Source organism: Rosa chinensis, chromosome 1 (genome assembly GCF_002994745.2).
Source record: "Rosa chinensis cultivar Old Blush chromosome 1, RchiOBHm-V2, whole genome shotgun sequence".
In the NCBI taxonomy this organism is placed as follows: Eukaryota; Viridiplantae; Streptophyta; class Magnoliopsida; order Rosales; family Rosaceae; genus Rosa; species Rosa chinensis.
In genome coordinates this window covers 34,906,139-34,929,649 of record NC_037088.1, presented here as the reverse complement: position 1 = coordinate 34,929,649, position 23,511 = coordinate 34,906,139, and the positions used below count along the sequence as shown (strand labels likewise).

The window sequence follows — 23,511 nt, the reverse complement described above, 5'->3', positions numbered from 1 at the left end:
TCTATTGGGGACCAATACATGTCTATTGGTCCCCAATAGAGGCTATTGTTTTGGGATAATAGATGTTTAATGGGGTTCAGTAATTGAATGTGGATGTGCAATAATGAATTGTTCTTCTTTCCTTTATTAGCAGAATGCCAAGAACCAAACGACCACAATTCAGCTGCATCTTTGAAGAAAATATGGACGAAACACAAAGATCAGAAGAACAAACACTTCGGCAAAGGATGGAAGTGATAAAGTCTAGGAAGTCATCACGAAGAAAAGAAGAAACTTCTAGTAATGACGAAGAAGTAGAAGAAGAAGGAGAAGAAACAGAGGAGGAAGAAGAAGTACAAGAAGAAGGAGAAGAAACAGAGGAACAAGAAGAAGAAGAAGAAGAAGAAGAAGAAGAGAAGGAGGAAGAGGAGGAGGAGGATGATGACCGAGAAACAACACAAAGGTTTTATGTGCAGACAAGGAGTCTAAGGAGCAAAAAGAAACAAGAGTATGATGAAGACGAGGCCGAACAGCCAACGAAAAAGAAGATCAAACGGGAAAAGTCAAACACGAAAGAGGAAAAGACAAAGAAAGGGGAAAGGAGGAACACAAAGACAACAGAAAAGGCAAAGATCCAGTGGAAGCAACAGAAATGCACTCTAAGTGCTTTCTGGAGATTGATTGACACATATAGAGAGAAAATACCTAAAGGGCTTGGGATATTTTGAGTACTACTGTATTTTGGGGGATGATCAGACCATTCTATGAGAAGAAGCTTACAGAAACTCAGCTCCACAAACATGAGGCCGACTTGGAGATTATACTGAAGTACTTTGATGTTAAAAAAGCCAAGTTTGTGTTTGGGGAGACAGAAATGGAAATAACATTGCAGGACATAAATGAATTGTTTGACCTGCCAACAACTGGTATTGAATGGGACCTGAGCAAGAAGGTGCTCAAGGAGGAACGGAAGGCATCTTCGATATTTGACGTCAACATGAGGAAAGAAACAGTAATAAAACCTGATCTGGAAAACAAACTCAGCAAGGAGCTCGGCAAGAAGAAGAACGCTGATCCTAAGATAATTGCTGCACTGCTTATCATGTACCTCTTCAATGCATTCTTCTTCAGCAGGACATCAACAACCTTGACATGGGACCTCATCAACGCTTGTGAAGACATAGATAACATAAACAGTTTCAATTGGGCCAAGATGGTACTAGATTTTCTGCTGGATGGCCTTCAGAGGTACCGAAAAGATCATCCAATGACTCTTTCTGGCTGCATCATTCTCATATATGTAAGTACAATACTAATTTTCTGGTCTATTGCCCCCCAATACATGTCTACTGCCCCCCAATACAGGGGTTAATATGTGTCTATTGGGGGCCAATAGACACGTATTGGTTGTCTGTTATTCATTTACTGACAAATATAATTTTGGTAACAGTACTGGTTCTTGGAGAAGACCAAGATCAGAAACTGGATTCCAAGAATGGAGGATGAGAAACCGAGATTTGTGAGGTGGTCGATAAAGGAGCTGTTCAACCTGCAGAAGCTCCATCAGAATCCAGACTGGCCAGAGGAGTTGATAAAAGATGGGCCTTGGTTAGAACATTGCTACATCAACTTGTCGGATACGGAGGAGGAGCAAGAAACACCAAGTTTCAATAACTGGGTAAGTTAGCAATTATAGTGGAATTGAACAAATGGTCTATTGGGGGGCAATAGACATCTATTGGCCCCCAATACTGGGTTCATAAGGTCGCTATTGGGGGCCAATATACATCTATTGCCCCCCAATAGACATTAGTGGTTTTTTCTTATTTTTTTGATTCAAGTGTTGTTTTATTGGTTACAGGTTCCCCAAGCGAGCCAAGACGAGGAAGAGGAGACCATAAGGCTTACTGGTAACATGAAAGTTCTGCTAAAAGAAATGGATAGAGTGATTGAAGACAATGGTGAAAAACAGGAAATGGAGAAGCAAATGAAGAAACTATTGGAAGCAAATGAGGGGCTTGCAAACCATATTAGGGAGCTTTGGAAAAAGGTTACTGTTGCTGATGAGAAAATTGAGAGTATGGAGAAAAAAATGACTGAGGTGATGCAGGAAAACAGATCGCACCAGAACCACATAAAAGCTCTGAAGAAATGTTTGGCGAAAGGAACCAGCAGGAACCCTGACCTGAAAAGCAGTGAGCAACAAAATAATCAACAACAGATGGTGCAGGTGTCGACAGAGAAAGATCACAGGAGGGAATCTACGGGGAACTTTACAGAATATGACACTCAAACACCAGTCAACGAAGAACCAAGGGCAGCAGATCCAATTAATGCATCTCCAATATCTTACAAGAGTCCAGAACGGGAAGTGTTTGAGGATACACATTTGGTCACACTAAATGAGATGGAATCAGAAAAAATAGATCAACTTGTGTCGAAAATACTGGAAGCAGCTGAGACGGTTGAAATGCCTGAGGCAGGAACAGAAATGGCAGTACCATCGGTCCCTAGGGAGAAGAAAACGGTTGACATGCATTCAATCAAGAGGAATGTGAAAGTAAAAAAGAGAAAGGCAGCTGTGAAGGACAAGGACGATGACTTTGAGTATGACACACCGGAGATCCTGAAGACTTATGAAAAGAAAAGAAAGACTGCTGCACAGGAACAGCCAAAGCAGAAAAAGAAAGCACAACCGAAGCCGCCAACAAAAATTCAGAAAGGAAAAGAAGTGCAGCACCAAATACAAATAAAAGAGGTGAATTGTGAGAAGTACACATGGAAAACATTAAAGCCTGAACTAGCAAGACACTACCAGCAATTCTTTGAGATGGTGGATGACAATACGTGAGTGCATAGCATAACTTTCAAACCATGAATACTTCACAAACCCATATTAACTACATATTTTTCTGTTTACGCAGATATGTCTACTGGAGCAGTGAAAATGGAATACTAGGGGTAACCAGGGGAGACATGAAGATTATCGTAGAAGAGAAAGATCTGGATGTTAATGTAAGAAGCTTAACCTGTGGTGACCCAAATAGACGTATATTGCCCCCCAATAGACGTCTATTGGCCCCAATATGGATATTTTGGGGGGCAATAGGTAATGTTCTTCACATATATAATACTAACTGAAAATCAAATTGAACAATTGCAGGTGGTCAAGGCTTACACTGAAATGTTGCAGAAGGAAATGAAAGAAACGAACACTCAGATTGGATTACTAAACATCGAAGCAGCGGTAAGCAACGAAACAAAACTAGTAGCTCGCGCTGCACCACATCCGAAAAACATATTTAAGTAAACAATTCAATGCTTTCATATGTGTTTCCTCTTTGTGCAGTTTACGCAGTTCAACACGAAAAGAAACTAGCGGATTTCAAAAAAGAAGGCAAGAACATTCTCAAAGACGACTTCAAAGGCCATGATATTGAAATAGAGTTATTCCTGATCGAAGAACTGTGGAGTAAGTTCAGCTACCCCAAGGTGATTATCCCAATACACCATTACTACAGCCAGCACTACACACTGCTTGTCATCGACAATGAGAAAAAGCAGTTTGTTCACATGAACTCTATGCTGCCACCAAAGAAGGAATGGACAAAAGATAACCAATATTACAACAACACAAACTGGGTGGTAAGTAACCATATCAAAAAAAAAATGTTTATTTTTCAAATGGTGGAATTTGGAAAGTTTGTTGATGCTTTATATATCTGCATTTAAACAGGTTAAGCACATAAGGAGGTTCATACACGACGTGAAGGTGACAGGGACAATATTTCCAGATGACAGCCAGTGTTAATGCTTGGATCCGTGGGGATCTAATTAACGATAAGTAAGAGAGAGAGAGAGAGAGAGAGAGAGATTGACACAAGATGTATAGTGGTTCGCCTCCGCATGAGCGGGAGACTACGTCCACTTGAAAGCTATACTAGTGTGTCGAGCCTTGCGGCCTAACAAGATTACAAGAGATGTAATGAATGTATTGAGTTGTGGGAGGAGGCATTCCTTTTATAGATGAAGGAATGCTTCTCATTTACTTGTCCTTCGATGTGGGACAAGCAAGGTTACTATTCTAGTCTATTAAGCCTAGAAGCATGTAGAAAGCTATGTTGTGGTGGCATCTTGGCAAGGGCGGAAAGGTGGCTTCCCGACGTCGGATTTGCGACTTCCGGATACCGTGGCGTAGCTTGAACATAGGGCTACACGATGCATGTCTCGGCTGGGCCTCACCATGGCTTGTGGATGTCCCAAAGAGGGTGTTAATTATGCTTGGTGATGGAGAGAACTAGCTTGCTAGTGTAGGTATGAACAAGTCCCCGAAGTCCCCGAGTAAGAGTAGCTTCTTGGTTGGGGAGTTCAAATCATGAAGTCATCAAGCATAAGTAACATCCGAGAGGCGCACGGCCTCTACAAGTCCCCGAGCTCCGCAAGCAAGAAGGGACTCGCTATCCTGTATCACAAAAGACAAAAATTCGTAAGTGCATGAGAGAATGGGGCGTCGCCCTGCCGCATGGCGGTAGGTCGTAGACCATAGACTCGTGGAGCCCGGAGGCTAGACCATATGTAAGGAAACGTGAAAAAATGTAGTGCCCGGAGGCTAGACCACATGTAAGAAGCATTGTGAACCAAGAGCGTAATTAAAGCATGTTGGATAAGTGTAGTGAGTTAGGTGTTCGAGCAAGTTAGGTGTAGGCGTTATATGAGCGTGCGGGGCGTAGCCCAAGCGAGTCGCGGCCATGCTTTGATACCTAAACGAGTCGCAACCGTTTCGCAAGCGTTTATCCAAGCATGTTTAATTGAGCTATAAGTGTCACAAGGTTCTAGATGAATGTCACATGAAAGTGAATTTAAGCATGTATGTGTGTAGCATGTACTTGTAGGAAAGTTGCTAATAACATGTTGTAGGCATGCTTAAGGGTTATAGAGACATGTATAGTCATGGTATTGGCGGTAGCTCAAATTTGCAAGAGCGTAAAGATAAGATGGTGTGACTTATCTTGTGCCGATTTGGAGCGAGTTGAAGTTGGAGTTGTCCAAGCATGACGCTCGAAAAATGATGATTTTGTCTCCTCGAAAAATAAGAAATAGGTGATTAGTACACGGGTATGTAAAATCAACACTAATAGCCTTTATATGTACCTTGATGAGATTTTGGAAGCAAATTATGTAAGTGATATAGTAGTTGAGGACATGCATGTACACCTGGGCAGTGGGAGCTCATATATGTATCATGGACAGCTATATAACTTGCGTGTGAATGAGTCAATTACATCATGGACCAAGTAGTTGCCGACATTCAATTAGATGGACCAAGAATATAATATAACTTCATGGTTCAATAAAGCAGCATATACTATTACCATGAATATCAATATACCATGCATCACCGTAGACTCACTGGCCCATCATATGAATATATATAGAAAGAGCCTGTTGTAGTGTAGTGAATAACCATACTTGTGTTGTATGTGTGCATGGCAGACAAGGATATACATGACACCCATATGTGCAAGTATGAGGCACGTGTGTACCCAAATAAAGAGAGACAGAGAGCTTATCTTGGCTTTGCTGCAAAAGTGCAAGTGAATATGCAGTGCAGGGACCAAATGTTCGAATCGAAGAGGAGAACAAGAGAAGAACACAGGGATGAGCAGTAAGGGTATGGCGGTGGCCTGAAAGCTCAGTGATGAACGCTGCTGTCGACGGAATAGGAGTTTAGCGGAGCTCCGAGCTCAGCGGAAGCGTGCTGGTCAGCGGAACCTTTTGTTCAGCGGGGCGGAGCTCGGCGCTGATGGGCGGTGGATTGCCGCTTGGTTGTGCAGGCGGTGGCCTCGGCGTTCACCTGGAGCTTGGCGGAGATCACCGAGCTCAGCAGAGGTAGGGCCGCTACAGTGAGCGGAGGAAGCCAGCGGAGGCTGCAGGTGTGGCGGATCGATCCTCCGCCGGATCGGGGCTGCTGAATGCAGGAGAGCTGCAGCTTGGGTCGCTGGGTCAGAGATGGTGCCAGCAGGGGATGTGGCCGGCGGGGGAGAGTCGCTTGCTGTGGTCCGGCGGAGCGTGCAGCGAAGCGGTACCTCGAGCGCAGCGGAGCGTTCTGGCGATCTCGGCGGAGCGGAGCTTCAAGCTCAGCGGGGTGGAGCTAGCTAGCGGAGCGGTGCTGGGAGTCGTTGAGTCCGGAGCGAGCTGGTTGAAAGCTGTAGCGGTGCAGCAAATTGCAGCGGAGGCGTTGAGTCCGGCGCGCTGGGCGGAGCAGTTGGGGACCGGGCGGTGCAGCACTGGGCGGAGGGATGCACCGCTGATGGATATGGGCGGAAAAATGGAGATTGGCGGGGGAGCTCCGGAGCTGCAGTGAGCGGAGGAGTTGGGCGGAGAAGAAGCGTTGTAGATCGTGGTCGTGGGTGTGAAGAACAGATCTCTGGGTGTCCAGAGTAAATAGCCGCCCAAGATTTTTTTTTTTTTTTTTTTTTTTTTTTGTAGTAGGCGTTGACTTTTGTGAGTTGGGCGTTGACCGACCCCCGCCGAGCGTTGACCAGCCCCTCTGGGCGTTGACCGACCCCGCCGGGCGTTGACCGACTCCAATTTGATGTTGAATGAGCGTCGACTCGACATTTTCGGGTCAAAGTTCGTGGTAGGTGACGAAGCCTTTGTGTTGGCTTCCCACAGACGGCGCCAATGTTAATGCTTGGATCCGTGGGATCTAATTAACGATAAGTAAGAGAGAGAGAGAGAGAGAGAGAGATTGACACAAGATGTATAGTGGTTCGCCTCCGCATGAGCGGGAGACTACGTCCACTTGAAAGCTATACTAGTGTGTCGAGCCTTGCGGCCTAACAAGATTACAAGAGATGTAATGAATGTATTGAGTTGTGGGAGGAGGCATTCCTTTTATAGATGAAGGAATGCTTCTCATTTACTTGTCCTTCGATGTGGGACAAGCAAGGTTACTATTCTAGTCTATTAAGCCTAGAAGCATGTAGAAAGCTATGTTGTGGTGGCATCTTGGCAAGGGCGGAAAGGTGGCTTCCCGACGTCGGATTTGCGACTTCCGGATACCGTGGCGTAGCTTGAACATAGGGCTACACGATGCATGTCTCGGCTGGGCCTCACCATGGCTTGTGGATGTCCCAAAGAGGGTGTTAATTATGCTTGGTGATGGAGAGAACTAGCTTGCTAGTGTAGGTATGAACAGCCAGGATCAAGAGAACACAAGAGAGAAGTGCAAAGGTGAGGACAGTAAAGGAGAACTTGTCACTGAGGTTGAAGAAATGACACCAAGAGAGAAAGGGGTCAGAAGGTGGATCTTGGATAATCAAATCGGGGAAAATGACTATGAGCTTGTAGAAGACTTGAACTGCCCTCAGCAGAAATCCTGTTCGTAAGTGCCTCAAAATCCTTTACTCTTTATTTTTGATATAAAAGAAGACAGTTTAATTGATAAATTTGTGCAAATTGTTTGTCTATTGCCCCCAAATAGGTGTCTATTGGGGGGCAATAGGAACTCTCTTTATGGATCTGTCCCTGAAATTCTTGCTTTACAGGGATGACTGTGGGCCGTTTATGATCCATTTCATGGAAAGCATAGTTCACGGAGTGCAACCCAGCAAGAAGAAAGGCAATGACATGAGGAAAACAATTCTTGAGAGGTTTGCAAAGGAGGAAAGTGCTTGGAGCGTCGAAAAATACCTTGCTGAAACTGCAGATGCTGTAGGAGAGCCAAAAAAATAGAAAATGAATATTTTAAGTAGTTACTTTCTGTTGAACTTACTTTGATTTGGAATAATTTCGGATGATTTGACATCTTTTCAATTTAATTTCTGTCAACTTGAAAGAATTTATCTTCATTTACTATGGTTGCGCATAGGACACAGGTTGATATTCAAATTACAGGCCCCTATTACAAACCTGATGCCTTGATTCCTTAGAAACCAAGTTGTATTGGGGGTCAATAGAGGTCTATTGGCCCCCAATAGAGCTTGGTTAGAGGGTCAGAAGTAACACAAATAGAATATCAAACTACATTTGAATGTGCAAGTGTTAAAAATTTCACAACTGTGAAACAACAACCCTCAAACATTCAGGTTCTATTGTGTGCCGAAAAGCTATATTGCACCCAAATAGACATTTAATGTAGGGTCACATCACAGTGGAAAAAATGAATCAATTTATCAGTCAGCAACAAAACTGAAGTACCAATCAATGTCAATAATCTTTGACACCAAAAAATGTTAAACTGACCCTGGATAAAATCATCTATTGCCCCCAATAGCCTATTACTGCCCCCCAATACAGCCAGTCAGAATGCTAAAACAATTGACAGCTTTACATTCAAATTCAAATAGGTTCAGTGCAGGTCTTCTTGTTATGCTGTCCCATTTTGCCACATCGGCCGCAACGAATGAGCTTCTTTTCACACTCTCCTCTAGACTTGAACCTCTTGAGCCTAGGCCTCCCGGGAGGCCTTTTTGCATTTGGAGGAAGTATGTAGTCATTACTTGCAGATTCCGAAGAAGCCATATCAACATTAGATATTGGATAAATTGGAAAATCATAACACTTCTTGTAATAATCAACATAAAAATACTTATCCATAAAAGCATAAACATCCAATGAGGCAGCTTGAATTGCAGCAAGACCGTGGCAGCAAGGGAAGCAGTTAATCTCCCATTTTTTACATGAGCACGAAGGAGTTCCAAGGTCCACAACATAAGAATACTTTGATCTAACCTCATAAACATTTGTATGGGAGTAATGCACATTGAAACGGCAAGCTTTCTCCATACCTTCTTTCAAACGACCCTCCATAACAGGAGTAAGTTGCGAGGTCCAAAGCTGTGCCTCGTCTCTCCTCTCACCCATCATCTGCATCACCCTAATCCGAGTCTGATCAAGCATAGTGTACACTGGCATCTCCCGTTCAACAGCAAACCAAGCATTAAAAGATTCAGCTATACTATTAGCCATAATTCCATAACGGCATCCAGGGAAAAATGCACGGCACCAATTTTGAACAGGCAGATCAGCAAGAAACGGATCTATAATATCAGCACCACCAGCTTCTCTCAACTCTCTCAAATGAAAACGATATTCCTTTTCAGTGCATGAATATGCCAACTCAAAAAACTTCTTTTTAACATCATCTTTCAAAACAGAAGAGCCTTTACCGTTGTATTTAGTCATAAGGTTATGCACCAAGTGCTTGTAACAGAAAAGATGAGGATTACCAGGAAATATCTTGTCGAAAGCACTCAACAGTCCAATACCACGATCACTAATAAAAGTGATCTTTCTACCTTGAGGTTCCAGCAAGTTCTTCAAGTGTTGGAAGAAAAAGGACCAATTAGCATCAGTCTCAGAATCACAGACACACATTGCAAGAGGAAAGAAACCTACAGAAAACAGGAAAAAAAGTGAGTATATTGGGGGTCAATAGACGTCTATTGGGGGACAATACACGATTGCAGCGTGCTGCTGCACCGCCAGAGGGAGCGTGCCGCAACACATTTTCAACAAAAAAGAATTAAAAAAACAACAATAAACATAATAGAAACAAAAAGGGGAGAGAAATCAGAAGAAAATGAACGTGTATTGGGGGGCAATATATGTCTATTGGGGGTCCAAACATGATTGCAGCGTGCCGCTGCAACGCCAGAGGGAGCGTGCCGCAAAACATTTTCAACAAAAATACCAATAAAAAATCATAGACATGAGAAAAATACCATAATTTCCATTCTTTCCGGTTGCACAAAGTATCTGCCCCTTGTAGACACTCTTCCCAAAAGTCCCATCGACATACAAGATGGGAAGACAGAATTCAAAGCCACGAACACAGCCCGTATAAGCTAGGAAAAGCCTTTGGAACCGATTACTCGATGAATCAACTTCCAAAACAAAAGAAGATCCCGGGTTCGTCTCAAATACAGCTTCCCTATACCATGTTAACATGTTAAACGAATCAGCCTCAGAACCATAAATCATTTCCCTAGCCTTCTGCTTTGCTTTCCAAGCAACCTTGTATGATATATCAAACCCATAAGCTGACTTGAACTTGCTGATAATTTCCCTTGGCTTCAATGACAAGTTATAGCTAATGTCCTCTTCAATACATGACTTGACAATTTTCGATCCCAAAAGCTCATGTTTTTGTTTTCGAAGAACACCTTTGCAAGAGTGGACATTGTCCAACTCACCAATAATAAAGCAACCATTTGCAGGCAAAACATAACCATGGACATTCCACTCACATCCTTCGGTTCCCCAATTCGAACAAACTGCATGAATTCTGTCCCAGTCATTTCTAATAAATACAAAGCTGAACCCAACTTCAATAGCATACTTTCTGAGCTTGTCTCGAAACTCGGGGGAACCGACACGAAATTTCTGCCCTACACATTGAATGTAACTAGCCCACTCATTTGACAAGTAAGACTTTTGAACTTCAGTCCTAAATGCCTCAGTGAGGTAATCATCTTCATCCACAATACCAGAGCAGCTATCTTCAAATGAAACAGAAGCTTTTTTGCTGCAAATTACACTATTCTTCAACACCATAATATCAACACAATCCAACTTGTAAATCTTGGCACCGCTAAACAGCATCTTGAAATCATCATCATTGCGAAGAAAAAAAATAGCGCATCCAGGAAGCGAATAATGAAGCTCAATATCATCAATTGCAGAAAACTTGAACCGTTCACAAATGTATTCAAACAAATGAGCATAGCTCATATATTGATTAATACAAAACATGAAACTTTGTCCAGAATGAGTGCACTTAACAGCTAAGGAAGCATCCATAGTCCTGTCTATAAAAAAACAAAAATAATAAATAAAAAAAATAAAAAATCAAATCACTATTGCCCCCCAATAGACACATACTGACCCCCAATAGATGGGACTCAGATAAAATGTCTTTTCAAAACCGAAACAAGTTAATAAACACGTACTACTGAACTTCAGTAACAACTAAGAGTATCAAAAAAGAAGAAAAGCAGCTTTTTCAATCCTCTATTGACCCCCAATATGGGTCTACTGGGGGGCAATATACGGTTCACAAAGACCAAAATCATGTCAGAAGCTACCAAATCACATCATTATCAACACCGTGAACAACAATTCATCCAAAAAAAGAAGAAAAGCAGCTATGTAAACCAATATTGACTGGCAATAGACGATTAACAAATACCAGAATACATTGAACCGTTTCAAAACAGAATCACAACAAACTTACCACACCGAAACAGATTAAAACTTAGCACAACAAACTTATAAGCATGAAAAATAGCAAATCGAACCAAAACAAAGATGAAATTCACGAAACACAGACCAAAATTAACGCAATAAGTCGGAAATAAAAAAAGTACAGGAAAACAAAACTCATATTCAAAAAATCAGCCTCAGACTCAATCGAGATGAATAGCAAACAAGGATACAAAAAAAAAAAATCGAAGAAACGGAATTGAAATCGTTTCAAACCGAGCTGCAGCGACATTGTTGAAATCCAAAGCGACATTGCTTCTTTCTCTCTCCATTGCGAGCTTCTCTCTCTATCGCACCAGAACCAGAGCTTCTCTCTCTAAGCAAAAGTTCTCTCTATTCGTTACCTCGGGATTTCAAACTGGGGCTGAAAGACTAGGTCGTTAACAGAAGGGTAAAAAGGTGAACAAAAATATATTAAAATAGAAATGTTGTGTAAAAAGAAATAGATCCTTAGAGTGTTTAGGGTAGAAGGGAATTAAAAAAAGTTGCTGGGGTAAGTGGGAACATTGACTATAAAATTAGGGTAAATGGACAAAAACCCTATATTTTATTCATGACAAAAGCATTTAAAAAGGAACACAATAAAGTAAGAAAATGCAAACACTTGTCAGTGACAACCCTGACAATTATTAAAATCACAAATTGAAAGATTTGAAAACTCAATCACATAGCAAAGATCAAATTCATGGTGCTTGACCTCGCAGACTCCAAAGGTGTTGGACAAGATAAAAGGAAAATTAAAGTTACAAGGAAAATTTATTCATAAAAAATAAAAGTTACAAGGAAAATTTAATAGATTATAACAATTTATTTGGGCAACATTAATTACTCATCCGAGTCATTAAATGACATTTTTGGGTGGTACTCATTCGACGTCGAACCGGATGACGGAAACAGCTCACGGCGCCGAATTTTCTCCATTATCTCCCTTTTCTTTCCGTCATAATACTCTTTACTCAAAGGAGTAAAATTGATGGTTTGCATTGCTAAAATAGCTTCTTCTCTATCACGTTCTCTTCTTTCTTCCTTGAGTTGATCTCTTCTTGCCTTTTCCTCCTTTGATTTCTTGAGATCTTCTCTTAGTTGATTTAGGTGTGCCATCATTTCTTCTCCAACATTGCTTTCGGCTTCTTTTCTCTTGGCAAGTCTTCTTCTTGCAACATTTCGCCCAATTGGCCTAGGATTTTCGGTTGGAGAAGTTGTTGGTGGAGAATGGGTGGAACTTGTGATGATAGGTTCAACATCATCATCTAATGAGAATGGAGAATTTTGTTGTGATGTTGTTGTGTTGTAAATAACTTGTGGTGTATCTTCAAAAGTCGCCCAATTACATTCTTTGGCCAATTTGTAACAATTGAGAAAATTAAAATTTTTTCCTCTATTGTCGTCCTGAAAATACTCTTCGGCTTGGCGTTGCTATAAAATGTATGTTGTAAATTATGAGCACAATTAAATATAATCTACATAACAATATGGTACAAAATTTTAAAAATCACATTGTATTTTAAAATAAATTTTTCTTTGAAAAAATACTCACTTGATCTTGAAGATTGCCTCCACTTTGGTTCCTCCTCTCGGCACGTTTGATGCAAGAGTGCCATTTGTTCATTTGAGGAAAAATGTGTTTTTGCCACCGAGATTTGCAACTCTCCCACATCCTTTGTATGAAAATAGTATTTTGGATCTCCATGAATTTTTGTTGGACTTGGACCCAAATACCATCTTCCGTTTGACTTGTACCATTGACGGAATTTTGGGATACTTTCACGAAAGCAACGGTGAGTGCTTCATCTTCCAACGGTGACCAATTCACACTTTTTTTTCGACGAACTAGCCATTTTCGATAAAAGTAAAATAAATGAGAGATTAAGAATAGGGAGAAAATAAAAGATTTAGAATAGAGAGATATATATGAGGAAGTAGAAGGAAGATGTGAAAAAAAATGTTGAAGTCATATGTATTTATAGTGTAAAAGTTTTTTTTTTTTTTAAATAAATAAATAAAATTCCAACGGCTCTAACCAAAGGCTAACAAAAAAAAATTCAAACAAACTGCTTAAAAAAAAAAAAAAAAAAAAAAAAACCTAACGGCTAGCTGACGTCAGCAACTAGCCGTTGCTGACGTTATGCTCCCGTCAGCATCCACTGCAGCCCGTGGGCCACCACCAATCTGATCTTTTTTTTTAAAGGGGCAAAGTGCTATATTTGGCCTTTTAATCCCACCTTTGGCCCTCCAATTTAACCTTTTGGCCTTTAGGAAGAGGGGTTGGAGTCCAAAAGGGCTTTATTTTGGCCCTTTAGCACTTTAGGAAGAGGGGTTGGAGAAGGCCTTAGTAGCATTCACAATTGTACTGACTGTTAGTAGCATTAACAATTGTACTGACTGTCAGTATCAGTTGAGAATCATAGACAACTATTAGGGATAGCAAATATGATATGTTATTGAACTGTTATATGGTAAATAACATTAAATCTCTTCTCAAACCTCAAAGTAATAACCACCTTAAAATTTTGAGCAAAATAGCAAAGCAACATGCGAAGATATTATTAAAGTCTGCTGCACCTGAGTAACTAACTAAAAAACTCAACCCAGAAGATAAACATATTGTCGTTCAGATCCAAACAATCAACATAGGTATCTTTTGATAATAAAGATACATATAGTTTATAATCCTTTGTTGATTTGGGTCTCAACACAAAAATTTGAATAGACGAAAACACAAATAAATAGAAAATTTCAAATCATACAAAGAAATGCAAAGTAGAGAAATACATATCTCAAATGATCGCAACTACAGATCTAAGTACAGATTGGAGTACTGAGGATCTCTAATCCCTCCGCCTTGAATCAAGAACACAATCTCAATCTATTTGATCTCTCTCTCTCTCCCCGTCTTTATCAATCATTTTCTCTCTCTAACTCAGCAAAGAGATGAATATAACTGGAAGAAACAAAAAGCTAAGACGATTGGGTATTGTTGTCATTTCATAATTAACGGAAAGTTTAGGAAAATAAACAGAATTTAGCCCATGTAGGCTTAGGCTTTCCGCATGGGTCAGTTTGACGTCCGCATGGGTCTCCGAAAAATAAGGCCTGCGCATGGCCTTTATGTTCTAGATTATGTATCTTGTGGTAATTTGCTAAAAAAAAAAAAAAGTGGAATTCATTGCTAAAATTAAGAGAGAAAAAAAAATCACCGAATAAAGAAAGGAATATGCAATCATGATCCTAAATTGCATTCGAGTATTCGACCGCCAAGGCTTGCCTTGTAAATACCAACTAGTAGTTAATATATATCAGCACTGAGTAGTCACTACTCACTATCACATCAGTACTATCAGTTCTTTTGAATGACATCTCTACAGTAATAGGTGCACTGTAAGAGCAAATAGTTGGCAGAGACTCCCAAAGCTAAGAACTTTTGGTTACTTGATTTCATTGAGAGTCTTGAGAGCATTCCTACAACAGCTATGGAGTCAAAGACTCACCGGAGGTCAGATTTTCCCGCTAGTGTACCGTTTCATTTCTTCAGAATTATACTTCAGCCAGACATGCAGAGACAGAAACTGGTATAGTTCATGCAATCATGTTCTCTATATGGTTACTGGGAATTTCGGGTGTGTTTGTTGTGCCGTGATGTCATGATCACTTTTTAGTTTTCTTGTTAAACTCTGATCACCATCAGGATTGTAAAGCTTTGTATGTGATTGGTTTATTTAACTCACTGATATTTTAAGATTTGCTGAGCTTATTGACACACAGCTTTGAGTTCATGCCAAACAAAGATCAATGATGTGGGTAGATGTCATTTTCTTGTTTTGTTGTTTTAATTGGTAACCCTTCATCTTAATTGCTAGTGCTGCAAGTGCTTCAGGTGTGAAATTGGAAATAATATACTCCAAGATTTGCAAGGCCTATAGGCAAGCAAGTAAAAGCACCATTAATTTAGTTAAAAGTTTTGAGTCCCGGCCAAATTAGAAATTTAAAGATAAAAAAATCAGAACTTTGAGTTCAAAAAAGTGTTCTCATAAAGTGGCACACTATGAAGAGTATTCTTGTCTGCATTCTTTCCGTTTTCATTTTACATTCAGAGAAATTCATTGTCATCTTCCTCTTGATATAAATGAGCTACTTGTTTTGGATTATTTTGTGTTTTTGTTTTTAGGGGATATACATCGTCATTTTGCTGTGGAATTAAATCCCTGTTAACTTATTGTGGTGCTGCAGAGGCTTCCACCAAAGTTTGTGACGAAATTTGGGAAAGAATTGTCCGATGTTGCTATACTGACTGTTCCCACTGGCCGTGTTTGGCAAGTGGGTTTGGAAAGAGTTGACAAAAGAATTTGGTTTGTTAAAGATTGGCAGGCTTTTGCAGAATACTATTCTCTCCGTTATGGGGACTTCCTAGAATTTAGATATGAAGGGAATTCAAATTTCCGTGTTTTAATATTTGATATGACTTGTTCTGAGATTGCCTACCCTTGTCAAGAGCAAAGTTCTGATTTGCATTCTATGGGGATTCATGAAGAGGATATGGAAAATGATGGTGTTTGTGACACTTTAGGTACCGCGACTCCTCTTTTTCATGCTTCAATGAAAAGAAAATGCAAATGTCTGGACAAACATGTTCTTGAAAGAAGACATGTTTTGCACCCTGGCTCGAATCTTAACAAATGTATCAAAAGAGGTGTTACCAGCAAGGAGAATATGCTATATCAGTCTGACAATGAGACGAGAAGAAAGAAGACTAGATATGTGGATGAAGGAGACACAATCAACTCAAGTAGTGTGATGAAATCAGCGCCAGCTAGTTTGAAGGAAAATAGAATGCCAAGCTCTCTGGAATTATTAACAAAACAGAATGATGATAAGAAAGTGATCCAGGCTACTAGAATGTTCAAGCCGAAAAATCCTTTTTTCTCAATTATCTTGCAGCCATTTAACTTCACTTATTGCTATTTGGTGAGATTTACATGTAATTTTCCTTCAAAATATTTAGTATAAAATAAATATTCTTAATTGTGGAATTTTTCCTTCACTTGTGCAGCATGTGCCTACTGACTTTGCTGAGAAATATTTGAGTGGGTGTTCAGAATCCATCAAACTTCAGGGTTCTCATGGAAAGCAGTGGGATGTTCGATTTGAGTCTACAAATCCTTCACTTCCGATAATATGCAGGGGTTGCTTTCAGTTTTTGACAGACAACAATTTGGAAGAGGGAGATGTCTGTCTTTTTGAGCTGATGAAGAGCAAGGCTGACGTCGTTCTAAAAGTTTCAATACTTCGTGCAGCTGAATATGAAGACACAATAGACTCAAGTAATGTGAAGAAATCAAAGCGGGCCAAGCTGAATCAGAATAGAATGTGTGGCTCACAGGATTTCTCCACAGGACAGAACAAAGATGATGGAATGTTTGCTTTTGACATTTTTTCTCACACTTATCCTAAATGGAAACTTAAGTTTCCCAAAGAGACTGAGAAGGTGACCTATGCTACCAGAATGTTCAATCTGAAAAATCCTTTTTTCGCTGTCATCTTGCAGTTCAATAACTTCCATCTGGTGAGGCTTACATATCATATGAATTTGAAATCTTTCGCTATCACAGAGAAATGCTTACTTGGATACTTCTTGCTTCACTTTTGCAGTTAATTCCTGTTCCCTTTGCTAGGAGATATTTGAGTAGCTGCGCAGAATTTATCAAATTACAGGATTCCAATGGTGGCCAATGGGATGTCCAATGCAGTTCTACAAATGCTTCAAGTTCAGTCCTTAGGTTCGGCAGGGGATACAATGTATTTTTGACAGACAAGAATTTGGAACAAGGAGATGTATGTCTCTTTGAGCTGATAAAAAGGAATGATGTTTTGCTAAAAGTTTCAGTACTCCGTGCTTCTGAATATGAAGACATGGTCCATGATAAAGAGAAGAAACTTGATGAGATTAAGAGCAGAAGTTATAGAAATGGACATGAGGAAGAGATACCAGAGCTAGTTGGGAGACTTAATGAAAAGGGAAAGTCTCCCTCACACAAGTTGTCTGCGGAAGATGAAGGAAACACAGAATTTTGCAATAGTGGAACTTTGTATTATTCTTCTAAGATAGAAAAGACAGTGATGTCCAAAGAAAGCAGGAGGGCGTTCAATGCTGCCAAAAAGTTCAAGACAGAAAATCCTGCCTTCCTTGTATTCTTGCGACATTATCACAAGTCTTTTTTGGTAATGACACACAGACACACACACACACACACACACACAGAGTGCTTGGAAGTCTTTCAGTTCTAACTTAAAATATGCTTAGTTTCAATTTTTTTTGCCTGTGCAGGTAGTGCCTGCTGAATTTGATACTAAGCATCTGGGGTATGAATGCCCAATATTCATTACACTTGAGGCGCCTAATGGAAAGCGGTGTCATGTTCGCTGCATTTATGCTACTGATAGGAAAAAAATATCTGGTGGATGGAGTGCATTCTCCTCAGAAAATAATTTGGAAGAAGGGGATGTTTGTGTATTTGAGCTGACTGCAAGTAAAGATGTTGTGCTGAAGGCTTCAATATTTCGTGCAGCAGAATTTGCAGACTAGTAAATTAACAAATGTTCCAATTGTAGTACTGCTGTCTAATCTTGTAGCTCATGAGTTTTGGATGTGCACAAGAAGTGTCAAGAAAACTGCCCTTTCTTTGGTATTTTGTATAGAGAGTCGGCTTCTTGACTTTACACATGCTATATTTTGGTTGTATGGTATTGCCAATATGTAAATCTTTTGCAGGAGAGCTACAAAGGGAATTGGGTAATGTTTTTATTCGTAATGACTAGTGAGAATCTCTTGTTAAATATAGCTGATTTTGGTTTCAACTGAGTTTGTGTGATTATAGAATATTTGTGCTAGACGTTATGAAAGGAAATTCAGAATGTCACATGCAGACGCTAGCTGCACATGTTTTTCTCGGTTCCTTGAATGTAATATGGTCACAAAATACAGATTACAAACCCAGATTTAAACCGGGTATGAATTAAGTATGAACTTAACTAAAAACGTATGTGTAAAGCGGAGTAGAATTTATAGAAAAAGTAACTCAGTTTTATCTTGATATAGGAATTACAAGAAATATGGAAACAAAGAAAGCAAAAGAAATCATTGATTCAGTCGGTTATGAATTCTAGAAAAATTCTACGGTACATTAATGTACTAATATATCAGGCATATTAGATTTGATATAACGGTAGACTGACTCTATGAATAAGTAGACTAGCTTGAATTGGTCTACCTATCTACCTCTGTAATATTGAACAGTCTACTTAATGTATAGGTACATTAATGTACCGTCTATGAACTATATCACTATGAAGGAATTCTCTATATTTGATAATAAAAAAATGAGTTCCTTGACCCAAAAATACAAAATTAGAGAAAATGTTTCACCATCAAATCAGTCTCTCTCTTATTCTCCAAAAAAAAAAAAAAAATCAGTCTCTTCTCTCTCTCTGTATGAGTTTGACACAAACCCAAAACTCCCAAGTCCCAACACCATCAATCCCTAATCACCGTCACCAATTCATCACCAATCTCTTTCACTATTTCACCATCGGTTCCCTTCAATTTGACTCAACATTCATATATTTTGGATTTTTTTAATTGAAATATCGATTTACTGTAAAAAAAAAAAAACATTGGTTGAAATTTTGCCGGTTTGAAGAAACTACATCACAAACACCAGCTCATAATTTAAAACAAAATCCTGTTATACGTAGGGTTCATAAATCATTTTTATTGCAATTAGGGTTCGAAGTATCACAATTGAAAAAAAAAAAAAAAAAAATCACATTCAACAACTACAATGAACATGTTGGGTATCAAAAAACGTTGATATCATAAAAGATTATAGAAAAGACAAAAAAAATTAAGAAAGAGAGATGATGAAGGACCAACTTCTTCGTGTGTAGAGAGAAGAACTTTGATAGACTTTTTTTTTTTTTTAAGAGGAAATTTTGATAGACTTTTTCAAATCTTTGGTCTGGAGGCTGGAAGATTATTGGAGTTTGGTATGTATAGTTAACACTACAAAGTCCATGATTATCCATGATTTTCTAATTCCATAAGTATGAATGATATTTTGAATACCTCTGTACTTTTATTCATTTTTAAAAGTCCTAATTGAATACCCCTCGATTTTGGTGGAATTCATGAAGTTTTTAAAAATCCTAATTGAATACCTCAAGACTTTCATGGACTGCTAAAAGTCTATATTGAATACACCCAGACTTTTAAATTCCATAGATTTCTTTAAAAGTTCCACTACTTCCATATACAATACGTACACTCCCCTTAATTATCATCCTCAACCATTCAAACCCAACCACGGATTAGACGGATGGATTCATCTATTACTAGACCTGTAATACCTCATAAGATATTAATAAAATATTAAAACAACATGAAGAATATCACCAAAAGTAGAGTTACATTATCAAAATTCTTAATGCTTCTTGGAATCTTGGGTAATGGAATGTCCCTTAGATTTCTGCAAAAAAATTGTATTAGAAATTCTTAATATATTTTTTCAATAATATATTAATAAAAAATAATATTTTATTATTACAAAAAGGGGTCGGATCATTAACGGATCGGATCGACCTAAATCCGTATTTGATCCGTTAAATAAATGGGTTAATGGATTCGGATCATTAACGGATCAACGGATCAAAATTTTTGATCCAAACCCGTCCAATAGCCACGGATCTAAAGCGGGTCCGAATCAAAATCCGGTCAATTTACAGATCCTTAACTCATGCATGCATGGCAGAGATTTGAAAATGTCTTACACATTCACGGAATCACGGCTCTACGTTATACAGCACACATTCACGTATGCACTCGTGTCATAACGGATATTTAATGATAATTAAGAGAGTACTAATCATATATGTTCTGTACTGTTTTTTGTTATGAATTCATTTAATTTACCATTGCAATTTTCCTAGGTCCTGGACAGCTAGCTGATCCTGCATTTATTCAAATATTGTTAAATTTAACAAGTTTTTCTCAATCAGCTAACCTTTACCTTTGATTAGAATATAATTAATGTTCCACGTAATTTTTTACTTCCATACTTGAAATCAAATCCCATATTATTCAATTTTGGGTCCATTAACCTGCATGAATGTCAACCTTTGAGAAAGATTCGTGAAAATATATATAATCATCAATTAACTAAACTTATTTGGAATCTTTATTCAAAAAAAAAAAAAAATTGTAATCTTATATATGTTCCTCCACAAGGCAAAGACAGTTGCCAACTATTTTAACTACTCCTGACAGGGTGCATGGCATGGGGATTTCTAGCTAGAGTATTCTAACCTACTTTCGAATTGATGAACTTTTGCCGTTTTTGGTTAATTTCCGGTAGACAGTATTTGAGCTAATTTAGATTCAATGGTTAGTGATTATATATGAAAGTTCCCGTTTTTATTATAATATGACCATTACATGTGGTCACCACGTAACCTCAAGAATACCATGAATTTATTTACCTTTTCCATTTTTCCATCTATATGTCCATCAAATTCCCGTATCTTTTCCAATACCTGAAATTGAACAATCAATTAACACTTAATTAGAAAATAATTTGTTCAAGGTAATTTCCATATCTGTATTAAATCAAATCCCATAATATAGATCCACTTTTCGGGATGACATGTAAGACCATTAACCTAACCATTTTTTAGGACAAATTCATGCAAAAATCCTCGATCTTGAGCTAATTATAATCTTCCTTCACATGCCAACCTATGCCTTTACTGCAAAAATTCACTGATGATATTCATACAATCCAAACATAAAGAGAAATAAAGCAACCGAATCTGGGATATCAAAATCATATAGTAATTTAATTCCAATAATAACTGATATTCATGCATGCTCTGCAAAATCATGTCAGCAAATTCCATTTGACTTCTTTTGCTCTTTCACAGACTATATAAACAAACCCATAGTACCACAAATTAATGTCACAAAAGAAGTTCTCTAATTAGCCATGGCAGCCTTAGCAACAACAGCATTTGCACTCTTCCTTCTTTGTGTCTCTATTTTCTCTTCAGTCTCTGCCAAAGGAGGCTTCACCATTGACCTAATTCACCGCGACTCGCCACGCTCTCCCTTCTACAACCCTGCAGAAACTCCATCCCAACGCTTGGAGAATGCCTTTCGCCGTTCCTTCGGCCGACTCAGCCATTTTAAGCCAACAACTTCCTCTTCTGTAGCTCAGCCTAACCAGGCCGAGTCCACTATAATCAACAACCGTGGTGAGTACCTCATGGAGTTGGCAATTGGAACACCACCGGTTCCGATCAAGGCCATTGCCGACACCGGCAGTGACCTCATCTGGACGCAGTGCAAGCCTTGTGATGATTGCTACACGCAAACCGATCCTCTTTTCGACCCTTCCAAATCGTCTACTTACAAAACCGTTCCTTGCTCTTCAAACCAATGTACTGAGTTAAAGGGCAGGTGCTCCTCCGAGGGGAGTGGTTCGGGTTCGGCTTGCCAATACGAAGTGAACTATGGTGATCAGTCATACACAATCGGAGACATTGCCGTGGACACTCTAACCCTAGCTTCCACTACCGGGAGAAACGTTTCTTTCCCGAAAACAATAATCGGGTGTGGTCACAACAATGATGGAACCTTTGACAAGAAAGGGTCTGGCATAGTTGGGCTTGGAGGTGGTGACGAGTCACTCATTACTCAATTGGGTACTTCTATAGATGGAAAGTTTTCATATTGCTTGATCCCTTTTGCCTCGGAAGGTGACCAAACAAGCAAGTTGAACTTTGGTGACAAAGCTGTGGTTTCCGGATCTGGTGTTCTTTCCACTCCCATTGTCAAAGATCAAACCCGAAAAACCTTCTTCTTCTTGACATTGGAGGCTATAAGCGTCGACAACACAAAAATTCCCTTCTCATCCTCAAGTTCAGGCTCTGGTGAGGGCAACATTATAATCGACTCCGGCACCACACTAACCATACTAGAGCAGTCCTTCTACTCGGAGCTAGAAGAAGCAGTTGACAAGGTTGTCGGCGGGGAGCGCGTGAGCGACCCTCAGATTGGAATACCTCTTTGCTATAAGGTGAGTCTATCCCAGGATTTGAAGGTCCCAAATATTACCGTACATTTCACCGGCGCTGATGTGAAGTTGGAGCAGCAGAACACCTTTGTTAGGGTGAGCGATGACACTGTGTGCTTTGCCTTTGCTCCGGCGCAGAGTCTTTCGATCTATGGGAACCTGGCCCAAGCGGGTTTCTTGGTTGGATATGACCTTAAGGGCAAGGCTGTGTCCTTCAAGCCAAGTGACTGCACCAAGTTCTAATTTGTATTTAAATGTTGCATTTCCTTTCGCTTAGTTAATAATTAGTGGTGTTCAGTGTCTAGAATAATAAGATTATTGCTCTTCATCCGTTTTAGCATCAGAAGTTCCATTGTACGTACTCGTTCAATTTAATGAAATTCACTTCAACATCTTCTTCTTCTTTTTTCTTCTCTTTGTTCCTAAACAATACTTCTCTATGTTTTTGTTTGCTACATTGCTGGGAAATAGAAGAGTCTGGTGGCACCATGTAATTCACATACATCCAATAGAAATTAATTTGCAAACCACAAATGCTTTGGATACTTGAACTGTTTTCTTCATGCTTAAAACCCTAATTTCAAGAACAATAATATTATGTGAATTAAAATTTTGAAGTATTACTTAGAACTCTTCTTATATGTCAGTGCAGCGGCATAACCACTTAAATCAACATTTTTCATTAAATGACGTAGCATCGTAAATTTTTTTTTAAAAGAATAATAATTTCTTATTGAAGATACTCTTCACATGCGAAATTCAACAATAATTCAAATAAGAGTTTTTGTCCATTTACCCCACACTTACCCCATCCTACCCAAAACACTCTAAGGAATGAGAGTTTCTATTGGGACCTCCAAATCTGCTCACTTGACCTCACTCTATTATGAATTATTAAATGACATATATAACCTACTATAAAATGACTATTAAGGACAATAATTATACCAACAAAATTGTTATATCTATTTTCTCTAGACTTTCCAATTCAATAATATTATATTGCATTCTTTATTATTTTCCCGATCTATTTTCATTTTCCAATTTCACTACATACTCATTAAAGCATTCATATATATATTTAATAAGAAATAAAACTATGATTAAGATAAAAATGTATGATATGCATATTGAACGCATATTG

General features: G+C 39.1%; 5 protein-coding genes and 1 long non-coding RNA gene across 6 annotated transcripts; 4 read left to right on the top strand and 2 right to left on the bottom strand.

Annotated features, from left to right (window-relative positions):
* Positions 1-727: 727 nt before the first annotated feature.
* LOC121049348 lies at positions 728-1,880 on the top strand. Its single transcript, XM_040506165.1, has 3 exons — positions 728-1,227; positions 1,430-1,498; positions 1,841-1,880. The coding sequence occupies exons 1-3, from the start codon at positions 728-730 to the stop codon at positions 1,878-1,880; spliced, it is 609 nt and encodes a 202-aa protein (XP_040362099.1).
* A 5,395-nt stretch (positions 1,881-7,275) lies between these two features.
* Positions 7,276-7,822, top strand: LOC121051105. Its single transcript, XR_005805142.1, has 2 exons — positions 7,276-7,366; positions 7,530-7,822. It is a non-coding gene; the product is annotated as an uncharacterized LOC121051105 (long non-coding RNA).
* Positions 7,823-8,272: 450 nt separating this feature from the next.
* On the bottom strand, positions 8,273-9,234 carry LOC112165660. Its single transcript, XM_040515544.1, has 2 exons — positions 8,719-9,234; positions 8,273-8,679 (listed from the first exon to the last, which is right to left on the bottom strand). Exons 1-2 carry the CDS (start codon positions 9,166-9,168, stop codon positions 8,323-8,325), a joined length of 807 nt encoding a protein of 268 aa, XP_040371478.1. The 5' UTR covers positions 9,169-9,234; the 3' UTR covers positions 8,273-8,322.
* A 429-nt stretch (positions 9,235-9,663) lies between these two features.
* On the bottom strand, positions 9,664-10,785 carry LOC121048820. The gene has a single exon (XM_024302265.2). The coding sequence runs from the start codon at positions 10,783-10,785 to the stop codon at positions 9,664-9,666; it is 1,122 nt and encodes a 373-aa protein (XP_024158033.2).
* A 5,815-nt stretch (positions 10,786-16,600) lies between these two features.
* Positions 16,601-17,954, top strand: LOC112165649 (B3 domain-containing protein At5g18000). Its single transcript, XM_024302257.2, has 3 exons — positions 16,601-16,807; positions 16,894-17,463; positions 17,570-17,954. Exons 1-3 carry the CDS (start codon positions 16,610-16,612, stop codon positions 17,825-17,827), a joined length of 1,026 nt encoding a protein of 341 aa, XP_024158025.2. The 5' UTR covers positions 16,601-16,609; the 3' UTR covers positions 17,828-17,954.
* Positions 17,955-21,278: 3,324 nt separating this feature from the next.
* LOC112165642 (aspartic proteinase CDR1) lies at positions 21,279-22,705 on the top strand. The gene has a single exon (XM_024302245.2). The coding sequence runs from the start codon at positions 21,279-21,281 to the stop codon at positions 22,608-22,610; it is 1,332 nt and encodes a 443-aa protein (XP_024158013.1). The 3' UTR covers positions 22,611-22,705.
* Positions 22,706-23,511: the final 806 nt, after the last annotated feature.